The sequence below is a fragment of the Vulpes vulpes genome, chromosome 10 (assembly GCF_048418805.1).
Source record: "Vulpes vulpes isolate BD-2025 chromosome 10, VulVul3, whole genome shotgun sequence".
In the NCBI taxonomy this organism is placed as follows: Eukaryota; Metazoa; Chordata; class Mammalia; order Carnivora; family Canidae; genus Vulpes; species Vulpes vulpes.
The window spans coordinates 59,567,549-59,585,026 of NC_132789.1; the positions used below are offsets into that span (position 1 = coordinate 59,567,549).

Genomic DNA, 17,478 nt, shown 5'->3' on the forward strand with positions numbered 1-17,478 from the left:
TTTCATCTTATTTTTCCTTCTCTTCCCCTATGTTCATATTTTGTTTCTTAAATTCCATATGAGTGAAATCATATGGATTTGTTTTTCTCTGACTGAAGCTTTAAACTTTCTAGTAAAATTACATTTTCCCTATTCTTTCTACCTCTAGCCTCGAAAATTCTTATATTAAGATGCCAGTCTAAAAATCTCTCTCATATATTTCAGTTTGACTTTATAATTTTCCTCTATTTATATTAGTGGTGTGTGTGTGTGTGTGTGTGTGTGTGTGTGTGTGTGTGTTTAAGGCACAAAGCTTTCACACAATCTTTTGTTTTCAAGGATTTTTTTCCATTGATTTTTTTTGTCTTTGATTGCAAAAGCCCCTGAGTGATTTTCTACCAACAAAATATCCAGTAAACAAGCAGAATTTTATTAAGTCATATCTCCTATTTTTATTCTATATTTCACCTGCAATACAGGGTGACTCAAGGATGATTGAAATCAACACTCATATTTTATTCATACGATCAGTATACTTTTATCTTAGTAAAAGTGTTAGTTTATCTGTAATATAATATCCAGTTATGAATTTGTAACAGTGTGCCCTCACTCTGAAATATCTCCTTAGCCAGGTGGGTATTATTTGAGCTTCTAAGTATTGATATTAACCATTTTAAGGAAAAGCAGTGGTATATTAACAGCATAGAAAAAAAAAACCACTTGGTTCACTTGGCTAAATAAAAACATATTTTCTCTCAACAAAATCATCATAATTTATAACCAGACTGATGAAACTAACTTGAGATTCTAATCATCAGTGATCTTGACCTACACAATAGGGAACTTTGCAAATCTGCTCATACCTGTTGTTCTACAGTGAGGTGGAGAGGATTTCTACTTAATGTTAAAAAGTCATGATAATACAGCATTTTGAAATTAAAAGTCATCTGACACCTTCCAAAGAGGAAGTTGGGTACTTAGATCACTTTTCTTTTAGTATGTCATAATATTACATTTTAATCAATAAGTTTAGGAAAAAGGCCTAAAAACATGAGAGGATTGCCTATAGAATGGCCTTATTTTGATGAGATTATAGTGTATAATTACTGAATATAAAATGAAAAGGCAATTTAGCTCCATATATTGCTGTCAGGAAGCCAGCATGCCTGCTTATGATGTAAATGAGAAAGTGTTTACAGATCCTGCTTCTCAATGCAAACTATTACACTGTACTCTTTCTCTGAATATCTGAGATGCAAACTGTGTTATATTCATCAGTCTTATTACTGAGCTACTCAAATGGAAATGGCATTAAATCCAACTATTGGCCAAAATGAAAGTTTACAAAAACCCACAGATAATGATTTTTATCAAAGTCACAGTTTTTCACAATGATGCTTAAATGTGACATGGTGACTCGATGGTATTTGATAGGATATCTGTTCTTAAGCTCTCTTTCTTGAAGTGGTATGATCTGGGTTTTTCAAGAGGAAAGAGACGCCATGAAATTTTTTTAGAGATGTATCTCTAACTCTATCAAACGTTAACTTGATGGAGAGACAGAAAATAAGCCATTGCTTATTAAGAGACAAAAGCGAACAAGGAGGAGAAACAGCAGCAAAAAGAACCCATCACGAAACAGGTAGAGACTATGTTACATAATGAAGATAATATGCTGTCTCCCTTTCAACTATTCTTTCTAAACCTCTGACTCCCCTGATTGCACTACTTAGGTGCTCCTGAGTGGATCAAGGGGTAGTTGTTCACTGTCCCTTCACTTAAACTTAAAGTACCACACACAAACCCGACCACCACCAACAGGAGAGACACTGCTTTCTGTATAAGCATCCTTAAGAGTTAGAAATGCTTCCTCAGAAGTCACCCAACAGATTTCCTCTCCTATCACAATACTCCGGAACTGGATCACATGCCCTTTCTTGTGTAAGCCAACAATAGATAAAAATAATGAGATTACCATGAATTATATATATATTATAGAGAGAGAGAGAGTGGGGGGGGGGGAGAGACTAACGAAGTTTATCTATGAGTGGAGGATAAGGAAATAGTTGCCCGGAAAAAAAAAATAATAGTAAGGCTTATCTTAAATCAGAAAGAGTGAATAGCTGTTAGGTAAGCAGTTGACATGTGATTTTATAATTATTTTATAAATTGTGGGTATTGTTTATTCAGGTCTCATGTCCCCAAGTTAATTTGTTGGCACACAATAGAAGATAGAATTTAGGAAGAATAAGCCCAATCACCACTTTCTGTACTTCATATCCGATGCACGTGCGCGCGCACACACACACACACACACACACACACACACACACACACACAGATATACCTAGCAAATAAACTTAGTCTTCTGGCCCCACTACATTCAGATATGTTAAATCTCCTCAATGGTTTTCTATCTGGAATCTTCTCTCTGTAGCCTCCTATAATTATTTCTACTACAGCATATAACACATTGGATTCTAACCATCTGTATGCATCCCCAAGCATACAGATGGTAAATGAACTACTTGAAATTTATCCAAAGCACCGAGTATCATGTCAGACACATTGTAGGCACCCAATTTATTCATTCATTCAACATCTATCTATTCATTTATTAGTGAGGCAGAGTTCCATGGACCCTGGAGCTAGCCTGTTTCACTCTAAATCTTTGCTCTAACGCTGTGCATCCTTTGGCATGTTTTCTCATCTATAACAGAGAGATAATAATTGCCTGACACCCAGGGTTTATTTTATGAGCATTAAATGAGCTTATATGTTTAAAGGTCTTATGAAAATGTCTGGCTAATAGTATAGGCTTAAAAAGGGTTACTATTTTTATTTACTAATACAGTATTTCTAACTGTAGTCTGCAGAATTTCTCATCTTGTTTGCCACAATCTGAACTGTGAATGGATCGATTTTAAAGCTTTGCTTCACTGTGTGACAAAACAATGACAGTTTGAGCACAGTTTGATAAAAGAGGGCTTTGAGTTGCAAGCTTAGATTTTCTCTCAAGTGCCTGCAGCTCAGAAACAGCAAGAGTTCAGAGCTGAGTTTCAGCAAAGCAATGGAAAATGGGAATTCCAAATTATCTATCTGTAGCTTCTATAGAAAACATTTTGAGAGCCAATTGGCTTGATTTGGCTATGCTGCATCTCTTCAATCACTGCCAGAAGCATCTAGTTTCATCTTACTATGCAAAAGTTAAAAAGAGGTAACTCCGATTAATATTGTACACAATGAGCATTGTCACTTAAAACTATGTTAAAATGATCCATGCAAGATCAATTTCATCTCTAGGTTTTCACATCTACTTTTATGACAAAAAAAAATTTTTAAAGAGATTTTGACCCTTACTGCACAATTTTTAAAACACAGTGAATATTTATTTAAAACCTTTACAATGGGGCAGCCCAGGTGGCTCAGCGGTTTAGCGCTGCCTTCAGTCCAGGGTGTGATCCTGGAGACCCGGGATCGAGTCCCACGTTGGGCTCCCTGCATGGAGCCTGCTTCTCCCTCTGCCTGTGTCTCTGCCTCTGTGTGTGTGTGTGTGTGTGTGTGTGTCATGAATAAATAAATAAAATATTAAAAAAAGAAACCCTTACAATGCATTTGAAAGGCTATTTTGGTATCTCTTCTTGACTATGACTCTGCCATTCTTAATAAAATCTTAAGAGGCCCCGTCAAGCCATCAAAGTTTTCCATTGAATGGTGCTTTTAAAATAAATGGCAGCTTTTAAAACTACAACAATAAAATATTTCATTAATAGAGAAATGGGTACATAGTAAACCAATTAGAAAAACAGTATTAAATTTGTGAATTCATTATATGCTTTTCGAAACCGCTCTCATATTCCAATTTTCAAGATTTATTTGCCTATTATAGGTGGGAAGCTTTCAATTTTGTTTACGACCCCTTGATTTTCTGTATCATTTTACAGTAATTCAGTGCTTGGGCTTTGAATTGGATATGATTTACTTGTTTCCATTTTTTTTAATTCTCAATCTTATAGGTCTGAAGGGGGAAATACTGTAGCACTAAATATAGTTTCCATTTGGCTCATGGATTTATTTTTATTTTAGCTAGTTCCTCTGAAATTTATATTGCCCTCAATTGCTAAATATAATTGTGGTGATTGATCTTCTGGGAGTGAGAAACTCAGTTTGTTAAAAATTTTATCAAGTTTATTGCTTTATAATACATTATTTGTAAACAATGCTAATGCTTTCTCTTTGTTCTGTAGGAAATCTGTATTTTGTGTACTCTAAGAAACCATGAATTACAAGATGCACCATTATTTTATAGTTGAAGAAAAAATGCCACAAATTAAGCTATGTCAAAAATGGTTTCTTATCACTTGAATTTTTATTTTGTACTTATTGAAAAGTCATTCAGACTTAGACTTTCTTTTGTGTCACTTTTATACATGCAAATGAGGAAATTAAAGGCAAAATAGATTGCTTAGTAAGTTCCTAAAATTTCTAAACCTGTCACAATTCAGAGTTAATGATGCCCATCTCTTTTTACACACCACTTACCTGTGTTTCTTTAAATATTGCTCCACTAATGCTTCCAAAATCTTCCAAGACACTTAACTCTCATTCTGCTGGTTTCGTTGTAGAAGCTTACAATAGAAATCTTTCAACCACAACAGGGATTCAGATTCCTTCCTCAAATGGCCTTTCAGTATTTGTTGACTGGAACGTCAATGGCAATAGCAAGCAGGCAGAGTGTGCTGGCCTGGCCAGCAGCGATAGTAAGATGCCACAGAGTATAAGGCAAAACCCCATTTCTGAGATGCAAAAATGCGAAAAAAAAATGTATTTAATGGAATGTTTTAAATCCTCAACCATCAGTTGGCCTCCACAGCATCTGCGTAGGCCTGCAGAGCACTCCATACCATCAGTTCTATCACTCTTCACCTACATTAAGGTAGGAATGCAGGAGAGACTTAGTAACAGAACTCACCACCTCCAACTATGAATCTAAATATTCAAAAAAACTACCAAGCTTAGTGAACATGGTAAGTTTTACTTCTTACTACACTTTCTTGATTACCATGAACAGCTACTCCAATTCTTATCAATATTGGGTTTTATAGTATAGTACAATATAGTATATACTGGAAACTCAGAGCTGAAAACTAGGCCAAAGGAAGCAGGGTAACTGGAGGAATGACACCGCACCATGGTCACGGAGCTCGGAAGCCAGGCTTCACCACTTCTTAACTCTGTAACAATAAGCATGTTTCTTCTCTCCGCCTCAGTTTCTCCTGAGTACTTCATAGCGTCAGTCCCTGAAGGAGAAAATCTATGAGCCTCACTCCTGTTTTCATGTCAAATAGTGGCAGTGGCCTCATTGGTCCTGCTCCTTCCATAAATCCCCTGTGATTATGGTGGAAGGGGGCAGCCATGTAATCTACCTAGACTCTTGCCCATCATGAGTCTGTGAGCAGGACAATATCACCGGACAGGAGCTACTAACAGATAAGCACTGGAGTTCACATCTCGAGTACATCTCCCACCCGCTATCTGCAGGATCCATTGTTAGATGAGTCTTTCCCCAGAGAAAACAAAGTTTAAAAAAGAAAATAATGATTTTGAAGTAGATGGGCCAACTTGGAAATAAACCTTAGTAGTGATGACATTTTTTGACATAGAACATTTTTTTTTAAGATTTTATTTATTTATTCATGAGAGACACAGAGAGAGGCAGTGGACATTATTTTTTTAAGCAATCAAAACTAGGGCAGCCCCGGTGGCCGAGTGGTTTAGCGCCACCTTCAGGCCAGGGCTGATCCTGGAGACCCAGAATCGAGTCCCATGCAGGGCTCCCTGCACAGAGCCTGCTTCTCCCTCTGCCTGTCTCTCTCTCTCTCTCTCTCTCTCTCTCTCTCTCTCATGAATAAATAAAATCTTTAAAAAAAAACAATCAAAACTAGAGCGAGATGGGAGGACAATAAGTAAATTCTTATTATACCGAGTATCTTTCCGCATTTAAGGAAGCTGGATCTTGAGCAACTAACTGCTTTTGCTTGTCTTGGGAAGATAAGAATGGAAGGAGATGAACACTGGTAAATCTAAAAAACTAAATTATATTTTTAAAGATATGAAAAAATTTACATTAAAAATATAAAAACTGGAAGTTGATAAGTCAAAGTTTTCCAACTTCTAGTAACAGCAACTATCTAGCCATTTCAAACATTTGAACTCTGGTTTTTAATACAAGTGTTTGCTTCTGAAGCTATTCTGTTTGGAGCACCTCACATCTATATCTCTCACTTAGTTCCTTTGGATCCAAATTTCCTAATTTCTGGTCCTACTTGTTACTCCTTATTCATGCTTTTCCATCTGTCTCCTGGCAATCAGAGACATGTTTTTAATTGTTTCACTACATCAAGAAGATAACTGAGTTGCAATTTCCCACTTTTGGAATCAAGAGATATGATCATGGGGCATATTGAGTTTCCATAATGGCAGGAAAGACAGCCAGGAGAAACTCATGGGCCGTCTTGAGGGTGAGGATCAGTGTCTTATTCTCCTTTCCTCTGCCTCCACATAAAGCAGAAGGCTCAGTAGACACTCATACATCAAGGGCCTAGTACATGATAAATTAGACCTACACTAAATATTGTTCTCCCCTTTCTTTGAAGGGAAAGAAAAAACTGAGAAGAAAAGCAAAGATAAGGAGACCAGAAGGATTTTGATCACAGAGAAAGAAGGAAAGCCGATATGACTATCAGTGGCTGTGAGAGACAGGTTTATAAGAAGGGAGAGAGAAGACATACGTAGCCCTCTGCATAGAGCCAGGAACTAGAGACCGTGGTGGTGGTGTCTTGAATGTACACTTATCTTCAAATCATTAAGTTGTATACAGTAAATAGGTCCAGCTCTTTTTTTTTTAATATAGATGTCAAATTGTTTAGGCACTGTTTTTTTGATCACTTGTTAAAGAAATACATAAAAAAATATGTTGGTACCGGGATCCCTGGGTGGCGCCTGCCTTTGGCCCAGGGCGCGATCCTGGAGACCCGGGATCGAGTCCCACGTCGGGCTTCCGGTGCATGGAGCCTGCTTCTCCCTCTGCCTGTGTCTGCCTGTCTCTCTCTCTCTCTGTGTGACTATCATAAAAAAAAAATTATGTTGGTACCATTTAAATACTGTTATTCAAAAATTCTGATTTTTGATGAGGATAGAATACCAAAGAATTTTGCTTTGAAATTTGGAAAGCTTTTTCCCCCAAAACAACATTTTTGAGTATGTATTTAAAAAGTCCAGTCTAAGATGATTCATAAATAGTGAAAAATATGCAATTGTCTTCCTTCATGTTGTTAGGTTTTCCTAATATGGTTAAGTTCTCATTCAACATGTTCTCTAAGTCAAAAGCAAATTCTCCTTTCTTTGGCAGTAGGTACAAATATTTCATTCCACATCTGTCATTTCTTTTCCATCACTTTCTTTAACATATACCACAGAACCCAAGGTTTTCTCTGAAAGACATCCTGAAATCTCTTTGTTCCTTGTAAAGTTTTCTTGGTTTGTGTCTTCTAATCTTATTTTCTTGGTGTTTTGAAATAACACTGGTTCCAGCTTGCTTTTCTCAGTCCGTCGCATCAAATGATCATCCACTTTTGATCACTAGGTCATGCCTCGACCTAAATAAAGTGGCAAGTAAATAAATAAGTAGATTCCTAGGAAATGCTGCTGGTGACTGTTCACTATTTCCTTCCTGCTCATGCTCTTCCAGAATCACCCTCGGTATAAACATCTATATACCTTCTTAGTGTTTGTAGTGTGGTATTTTAGGGTTAGGGAGGGATGCTGATTCTATTCTTAAAGTAAAGCTAAGCAGACCCACTTAAAGTCAATGTGCAAAAGTATTTATGACAGATACAGCCTGAGAACCATGCTCTTAAGCAGAATTCTCCCCGTACCTCTTAGGAAGCTTTTGTGGCTTACTGAGTAAAATCTGGAGGTAACTAGATCTATTCTGTTAAAAAGAAGAAGAAGACGATGACGATGACAACCCAGGAGCCTGTACTTTTTATGGTTTCTGAAGGTAGGCGGCCTGCTGTGCTTCCTGTGGCTCCAAGGTCTGAAAACAACCTTTCATCTCTCACCCTTTTACTGGGACTATCGCCAGCGTCAGCTGTCATTGCCATGAGAGGGACCATACATAATGTCTGGCTTTCCTCTTTCTTTCTTCAAGAGAAAGTATCTACTCAAACTAGAGACAGGATATACCTGACTTCAAACATCTGCAAACATGTGGAAGCTTTAGATAATTCTGCTAGACTTCACTTTCTGCCTAAGGATCCTTGAGTTTGGAAAAAATTTAAATGAAACTTTGACAATGGTTCAGGTTTTTTGTTTTGATTTTTTTGTTTTTGTTTTTGTTTTTGTTTTCCAAAAATCTTCCAGAGTGGGTACCGTAGGTCAGATTCCCTGGGAAGCTTCTCTGAGTCAGAGATAGCCTACTGTGGAATGCTTTCTAGGTGAGGGAGTAGAGAGAGCAGGTTTGGACAAAGGGAGCTGCTGAAGTGAGGTGCAGTCACCAGAGGCTTTAGTTGATCCTACGGGGCCCTTCAGAGATCACACTCGGTCGGGGGGGGCCAGGCCCTTATACCCACGTCTACCAGCCACTGGATGTGTGCAGACCCTGGGAAGTGGGTTTAACCTTGAGCACGGCAGCTCCTTTCAGCCAAGGGCAATTATTTAGGGGAGACCACTCAGCTCTGAGCTGTCCTTAGGCAGCACTCTCTGAAACCAAGAGCCCTATTTCTGAAAGAAAGAGAAGGATGAACATGGCATCCTCCTCCTGTTTCCACCTACACCTACAGAAGGTCAAGGCAAGTTCTGCTGGAATAAAATCACTACCTTTCTGTCCTCCATCTCAAAAATGCATTCTAACATATTCCATGGTATCTGCTGGACTCTTTATGATAATCACTTCAATAGTTACTTTCAATTTGGGGTATTTCTGCAGTAGAATGCTTTTTTTTTTTTTTAAGTAGTATTTTCAGTGTCTATTTGACCTTTTTCTCCTGCTTCTTTTTCTTCTTTCTTTCTTTCTTTCTAGAGGTAGAGGCAGGGAAGAGGGGGAAGAGAGGGAGAGAGAATCTCAAGCAGGCTCCATGCCCAGTGCAATGCCCAACGCTTGGCTTGATCTCACAACCCTGAGATCGTGACCTAGAGATCACAACCCGAACCAAAATCAAGAGGTGGACACTTCACTGACTGAGCCTCCCAGGCCCTCCTCTCCTGTTTACTTTTTAATTTTGTGTGCTATTATTATAAAATACAATACTTAAATAGAAATGGGAACACTGCTTTCTCCAGAAATGATTATGCTTATGCAGTATGGTAGGCTATCTCACTATATAATCTGAGAAATCTATATCAATTTATAGACCTAGAGATAGACATAATTAAAGTTCTACTAAGAAGAATACAGGAGCTAAAGGGAAGTTGTCATGGCAACCAAAAAATCCTGATTTTCCTCATTTTATACTACAAAAGGATTAACCTCTATGATAACTTAGTATTTTTTTCTACACTGTATTTTAACCAGTGGCCATTTTATACATTATATTTGCTAAATACATAACTAGAGCGCTAATTCTTTCAATTTAGCTTTTTACATCTTAAAGTATTTTTGAAAATCTGGCATTAGGAAAATACTTCTTTCTGCAAGATCCAGTTTCTTAAGAGCAAGCAGTGTTAAAAGTTTTTTCTTTGTGTACTTTAAAATAATTCAGGTTCATAATATATTGGCAGTGTAAACAAACAGAATAAAAGCGATTATTCTACAAGTTTAACATTTTAAATGTATTTTTGCAACGTCTTTTATACAACAGTGCATTTGGAAAAACTGGACATACTTTACTTACTGTTTCATACTTTGCTTTTCTCATCTAACAGTCTAATGTACTTCTAGTTTTGTAAACATTTACTGTTAATTTTAATAACTTTATTTAATTGATCACCATAATTTAACAAGTCTGTTTCTGCTCTCCTAATATGATCAATAAGTTACAACAAACATCCTCAAATTGTTTGTACGTCTCAGATTAATTCTTTATTGTGAATTGCTAGAAAAAGAATGAGAATTTCTGCAGCTTTTTCTATGTTCTGTTACTTTGCCTCTGTGAAGTATTTTTCTACCTTATGGTTTTTTCCAATTGCTCACTTTTCTGAACCCTCACCTTGATATCTACATTTAGCCACATTTGCAAATGAATATGTATTAGCTCACTGTTCCTTTAACTTTCGGGTTTTTGACTATTTGTGAAACTAAACACCTTTTTTTCTGTCAGGAGGGATCTGTATTTCTTTAAGAATTGCTTGCACATGTTGTTCGTAGTGAACTTTCTCCTAATAGAATTTATTTTCTATAAAATAATATTTTTCTATTCAATAATATTTTTCCTGGTGTATTTCAAGATGCCAAATTCCAGTTTAACCAACTAAATGGCTACACCTCTAAAATTAAGCAATCAGTTTCCCACTGGTAAGAGGATTTGTGTTTTCCATTTACCGGTAAACCAATTCAAAAGAAAATCATAATTATCTTTCCGGTACTGATTTAATTGTTTAATAAAACACAAATGTTATTATTCGAGTAGACTAGTAGAAAGAACCTTAAATTAGATTAAATCTTTGTAGAACAAATCACTTATCCTACCCAGTTTATTCTGTAAAATAAGACCAAGTTGCTTTTCAGGGTTGTAACGAGAATGGAGAATATCATACCAAGGATAGTATTTTGGCACACAGTAGGTTAACAAGTGGCATCTTTAGTTTTCATCAGCCCCATTAGTTTTATTTTACCTTCACGTGTCCTTTCTTAGAGTGGTTTTCCAAACTGTGGGTCTCAAACCATTAGAGGATTATTAAACCAGTGTATACAATTTGGAGGTACAACTAGAATTTTTTAGTGAGAAAGAGCAGAATTAAATATATTAGAATATTTCACACATAGTGAAGACAAGCGTTTTCCTGTGAAGCTTTTTGTTCAGTATATAACATACAGGTGGTGAGAGCACGTATACTAGAGCATGATGTAAAATGTACTTCTCACTATGGGCTATGGTCAAAAACTCATTCAAAATCCACAGTTTTATTGGACACTTGTCTCACAGTGTGCAAACCCCTAACACTATTGTGACTAAGACATCTAGGTTCAAATCCCACCTCTACTAATTACTACTGTGTGACTGAACCAACCGCATAACCTCTATATACCTTAGTCTCCTCCCCGTTAAGTGGCTGATAATTATACCTCTCATGGGAGTGGTGTGGGAGCTATATATCTTCACAGATCTAAACCACTTAGTGGGTATCAATGACTTTTGGCTGTTATCAAGACTTGAGTATAATATAATCTTTTCTAAATAAGCAAACAATGCTACATAAAAGAATATAAGGTTATCATGTTAGGCAGAACTGAATAATTGGCTAATTTTTCCATCTACAAAGTGATGGAGAATAAGAAATAAGCATCTTAGTTCTACGGATATAAATTCAAGGGCCATGTCACTGTTCTGAGTTTTGTGATTTACAAACAGCATCATCTCAAAATATGAAGGAAAAAGAAGAAAATATTGAGCAAACAATTAGTCTTTGTCAGTATATTAGATCCTTAATTGCCCATTATGTTTTTGTATTTTATGAAAGACCTTAATTTCACAGTGGTATACATTAAGGAGCATTGTCTATATATTTATAATCTTTCCTTGATTTAAAAATATCAGAAATGATAGAGATAATATCACTGACTAGTAACAGCTAAGTTTATAGCTTTAACCTGTTTCGATAAAACACCTGTAAAGCATACCTTGTATCTGAAGACGACTGTTTTTGGAAATGATAGAAATATTTATTGCTTCTTTAAATATATATATATATATATATATATATATATATATATATATATATATCGAGTAAACTTCAAGTCCATCTTCTAGATGTTAACATTACTGAACCAGAAATTTTTTTAGATTTTTAGAAAGCCTTTTAGATTATTCAACCTATATGTAGAAATGTTTTATATTCTATTCTAAGCTGGGGTAACATGAAAATATTTAGAAACCTGAGCCAGTCATCTGTGTGCAGAAAGGCTGGAAACAACTGTGTAGCCACTTTGAGGTAACAGCTGATCAGTCCAGATAACCAGCAAAAATATCTCAGTTCCAGAACATGACAAAAATTAAGTAAATATATAATTAGATAATATACTTTTAATTTAATGATGGCACTGTTGTATTTATATTTAATGCAATAGTTTATTTTAAATTCTATCAGTAAACCATGATTCCTCAAGTATCCTCAACCAACCTGTGGAGATAAATAATAATGCATATCATAATGGGTGATTTTCAAAGCAGAGGACCAAAATCAGTTTTTGAATACATACATACTAATATTTCATACATATGTATGTGTTTATGTATGTGTATATAATTTTAGTTTTGCTGATGCACATGAAATATAAAAAGTTATGGTGTTAAAATACCGATAGTTTCACCTAAGTTATACAAACAGAACTCCAAATTTTTGCAGGGATACAGATCCTAAGCTAAACAGAATCAACAGAATTAGAAAAATCAAGAAAACTTTATAGAAAATGACCTTGAACTGGAAAAAAATACAATTTTCCACAATCTGGAAAATTCTGGATTGCCAAATATTACTAGGGAGGGGAGGAGGAAGGATGAAAGGATTGATTGATCAATCGATAGAGGGCTAAGTTCATGGCACAGATTATCTCATTTCATAGTCAAAATCTTATGTCTTTGGAATGACTATTCTCACTTTCCAAATGAAGAAAGTAAAGAACAGAGAAGAACATGGCAACTTGTCAATCCACATCCACATCTGTCTGATTCTATCCTTTCAGGTTATATAAGTAGTTACTAGTGGAAAATTAAAAGCTTTAAAAAAAGAATATATTATAAAATGAAAATCAATTATCTATGTGTGTGTATTAGCTTCAGCCATCATCTTCTTTCAGGAGACCCAAAAATCTCTGGATTTTGATTCATATTCTATAATAATTCTGTACATCTGAGATTATTGTGCTTTTAATTATACTAATATATAATTATACATAATTAATTCACAAAAGATTTCAATTCTATAAAAATCCCATGTCTGTTTGTTGGCTATCTCCATTTCTTTGCAAATCAAAAGGGTTTTATAGGTCCATCAGCTAGCCTGCCGAGACTGTGAAGTTACTTTTGACAAGACATGCTTGTATTTATCTATTTCTGCTCCCAATACTGTCCCCTTTCTTACCAGCCCTGCCTGAAACCTTAAGTCACACAGTAAAATTATGAAAGTCCAGAATATATTTAGATTGGAGAATAGGACTTCAAGCCTACCTCTTTGGAATTCCTTCTTTTCATTTACAGAGCACTTCATATGTACTAGTAAGAAAAATCCAGGCAGGGTAGGTTTCAATTCTTCGTATTTCAGAAGGCAGGTAAATGAAGTCAAATGCCTCATCAAAATTCATTTAGCTACAAAGAGGTCTAGAACAGAGGTCTTCTACACTCAAGGCGAAGATTTTTTCATTGGCTACCTTAAGGATTGTTTTTTTTAACACTTTGGAGGTAAACAAACATTTAAAGGAACTGAATAAGTTAATTTAATAGAATAATTCAGTAATATAATCAAATCAAATAAACTGAAATTATTTGACAGGCAAGGCGTGTTTCATCATCAGTTCCTTGATATATATAGTCAATCATGCCACATTTATAGTGGCTTCAAACATATACCCGGCAAGACCAGTGAATTATTGATCACAGTATTGTCTACAGTAAATGTCAAAAAAAATGACTGGGAGGAAAATGTGCCATCAATAAATGAGATTCAAACACTAACTTCTTTGTGACACTCACGACATCGTACAGTATCTATGTTTATAACTGCATTTCTTATAACCATTTTAAAAGTCACTTGTGTTTTGAATGCATGCTATCATTCATCAACATTTTCAATATAAATATTTTATTTTTATTTCCTTTTATAAAAAAAGAAAATGTGGAGATCATACAGAGTGTATGTTGTCAGCAACTGTTTCCTACAGAGTTCTATAATGTATGGATTGGAAGTTAAATCTGCACAGTAAATAACTGGCAGTATAAACAACTAATAGATTTGACAGCTCACATATTATTGTGAGGAGAGTGTTTTCAGTAAGCACGCCTGGTCTTACCTTCTGGGAAAGACTCTCCATAGTGGTTCCATAAATACTTTATGAACCAACATAAAGTAATATGCTAATGATGGGCTATTTACCCATTGGCAGGTGCACCCTCTGATGTGTTTCATCTCCACCTTTGATGTGGGATCAGTTCAGCCATTTTGAATTGTTTTCTCTCTCTCTCTCTCTTTTTTTTATTTTTGGCTTCCCTCCCCTCTTAGATTCACCTGAACCTAAAATGGTGAGCGAGAGTCATCATGAGGCCCTGGCCGCCCCGCCAGTCACCACTGTTGCAACTGTTCTATCACATAATGCCACAGAGCCAGCCAGTCCTGGGGAAGGAAAGGAAGATGCCTTTTCTAAGCTGAAGGAGAAGTTTATGAATGAGTTGCATAAAATTCCATGTGAGTACTACTCTATATACTTGGTTAAAAGAGAAATGCTTGAAAATGACCTTACCCACTGGGGGAAAAAAGCAGAACTTCTCTTAACATACTATCAACTTATATTTGAGGTTCTTTTTTTTTTATTATTGGCATAGTAGCATTCTGTTAACAAAATGGAATTTTTGTCTTTAAAAATATTTTATACATCAAAGTCCAGTTTATAAAAAATATTGTATCTTGTGTTTAATGCAGGTGGGTATTTTTTTTTCAAGGTCTGTTTTTCTCTAGAACATTCATGTTTATGGGTTGTGCTGTATATATTTTAAATTTGTATTAATGAAATCATTCCATTTGGAAGATTATTCCTAGGCAATAGCTAAAATGTGCCTTCCTGATATTACAAGCTTGATTTTCTTTTATTAATATTTCAAAATCTTCTGCACAATTTTAAATTTTTTCTTTGCCCTTATCAGGAAAACAAATGACTACCTGTTCCTAAGTGCATGTGTATGAGTGAAGCACTAAGTTCTATCAGTGCCATTTTAATCTGAAACTACAGGATGGTCTGTTTATTCAGATTTTAACACTTACGATGAACTAGAGAGTTTTTCAGGTGCTGGGACAATAGGTTTGGACCCTCACAAGGCTTATATTCTAGTGAGAAAAAGAAGTAATAAATCAATAAAGATGCAAATATTTTATATATATATATATATAATATAACATTTGTAATATATATAGGAAATCACATTAGGTAAGAAATGATATAGAAGAAACTAAGGAAGAAGAGTAAGTGGAATATGGAAGGGCACAGAGGTAGTACATTATTTTTGAGGATGACCAGGGCTGGTTTCTTTCTTTCTCTCATAAGGAAGCTTGGAGGAAATGGAAGAAGTTATAAAACCTGGGAATTTTGGATAAAGCCCCCTTGGGCAAAAATTTGCTTGTAACAGCAAGGATCCCAGTGAGCTTTACACAGGATGAACCAGGTGGAGGGTGCAGAAGGTGAATTCAGATTGTAGCACAGGCCTTATCGTGTGAGGCCTTGGGCCTTATTCTAAGGAACCTGGATTGTACCATGAGTGAAATAAAAGGCCTTTGGAGAGTTTCGAGCAGAGGTGTCCCATGATCTGACTCAGGTGCTTTTTTTTAAAGATCACTCTAGCTACGGTGTTTAAATGGGTTCCAGAAAGGCAAGGGCAGACGATAAAAGCAGGATGTTGTAGTAATCCAGATGAGAGATTTATCAAATTATAAGAAAATTATTCTATAAGAACACTGAGAAACCAAGTGGAAAAAAAAAAAAAACACAAGGAATCAACTTCTTGTCCCTCAGTGACTAACAATTTGTTGATCTGTCTACTTTTATCAAATTCAATTTCATCTGACAGACACTCTCAGCAGAGTTGCCAGTAATTATCATTCTCAACAGGAAAATCCACAATCTAGAGGAGGTAGAGATGGCCCAATGGATGAGAAATGCAAGTCCTCTCCCCTGCCCTGCTGCAGAGCTGATGGGATGATCCCAGTACCATTGTCATAACTTGGAGGTTGTGACTACAAGGTGCAAACCAAAATGCATATGTACAGGGCCAACTCTCACTTGAATATTTTATCAAAATAATCACTTTAACAGAAAAGAGCTAGCAGAGAATAGCTATGGACAAACATCAAATAAAATGCGTATTTTGTCTGGTCTTCAATGTCACCATCTCCTCCTTCTCTAGAAGAGTAAACAACATGAGTGGTGTGGCAATCTTCTATGGGATTGTATGTTCCCTATGTATCCACATAACTCATTCTCTCTTCTCCTTTAGGCTTTGCCAAATGTCATCTTCTTAGTTAAGGACTTCCCCAACCATGCTGCTTACAGTGATAACACATTCATCCCACCGAAGCTTTGCCAGGAATTCTTGTCCTCACCTTTGCTCTAAATCTCACTATAATACTTCGTATAGCACTGCAGATGATGCTCCTTATTTTTTGTTGTTAAATTGCTCTGGATCTCTCCAAAATACTCAGCTCTAGGAGGGCAAGGAGTTGGAACTGTTCTTTGCACAGTCATATCCCAGGGGTACCTCATACATATGAGGCACTCCATATCTACTTATTGAATGAATGAATGAATGTCAATTTAACTTGTATCCTCAACCACCCTCTTAGACTTTGGGGCCTTAAGATGCTGAAAAATTAGAGCATCTTAAAAATCTTAGATTTTTGACATTAAGAATCATTTCAGTGCTTGACTGTGTCATCACATTGAAAAAAGCAATTTGTTTTTATCCTTATAGTGACACCTCCATCTTTTAGCCTTTCCCCCTCAGAGCTGATAACTATTATGTACTTTATATTTCACTCCATGTTCATCAGCAAGAAAACAGTCAGCTGGGGGGGGAAAAAAACAACAACTATAAAACGCTCCCTTCCTTCCTTTCTTTCCCTTAGCTAACCTCTTTTCTTCCCAAGCCACTGTTCCACTCCCATGTCCCTTTCTTAGACACTGGGCATGAGACCAGGTGATTCCTCTGCTCCTCCACAGAGATTTGCTTTTGATCAGCAACCTAAAGCAACAGAATGCTAGAGGATCTGGGGAACACCTATAAAAATATCATGCTGCTGGAACTCTCCTTGATTTAATAGAAGGAAACAAGTCCACTACCTAAATCTTAAAATATTATAGTAAAATTAGAGCTACAAAAACTTACCATAAACACAGCCATGTAGTTCTATTTAAAATACGTAGCCGCATGTTTTACCCTTTTATTTTAATCCATCACAATTTTTAACTGCCTGTGTAACTGAAATTTCTAATGGGATTTGTACGCAGGGAGCAACACCACTAAACAAAAATGAAACAGTCTCCTAAAATCAAATTCCTTTAGGAGCATATGTTATATAAAG

General features: G+C 36.0%; 2 protein-coding genes across 7 annotated transcripts in view; one reads left to right on the forward strand and one right to left on the reverse strand.

Annotated features, from left to right (window-relative positions):
• Positions 1-17,478, forward strand: part of SYT1 (synaptotagmin 1) — a 531,062-nt gene that overhangs the window by 309,291 nt on the left and 204,293 nt on the right. For all 6 annotated transcript variants that reach the window (XM_025992159.2, XM_025992158.2, XM_072724441.1 and 3 more), the window contains one exon: positions 14,413-14,595. In XM_025992159.2, the coding sequence (XP_025847944.1) occupies positions 14,430-14,595 (166 nt within the window). In that variant the 5' untranslated portion in view covers positions 14,413-14,429. The remainder of the gene's footprint in view (positions 1-14,412; positions 14,596-17,478) is intronic.
• LOC112915064 (uncharacterized protein C2orf15-like) lies at positions 7,405-8,138 on the reverse strand. Its single transcript, XM_025992354.2, has 2 exons — positions 8,103-8,138; positions 7,405-7,617 (listed from the first exon to the last, which is right to left on the reverse strand). The coding sequence occupies exons 1-2, from the start codon at positions 8,136-8,138 to the stop codon at positions 7,405-7,407; spliced, it is 249 nt and encodes an 82-aa protein (XP_025848139.1).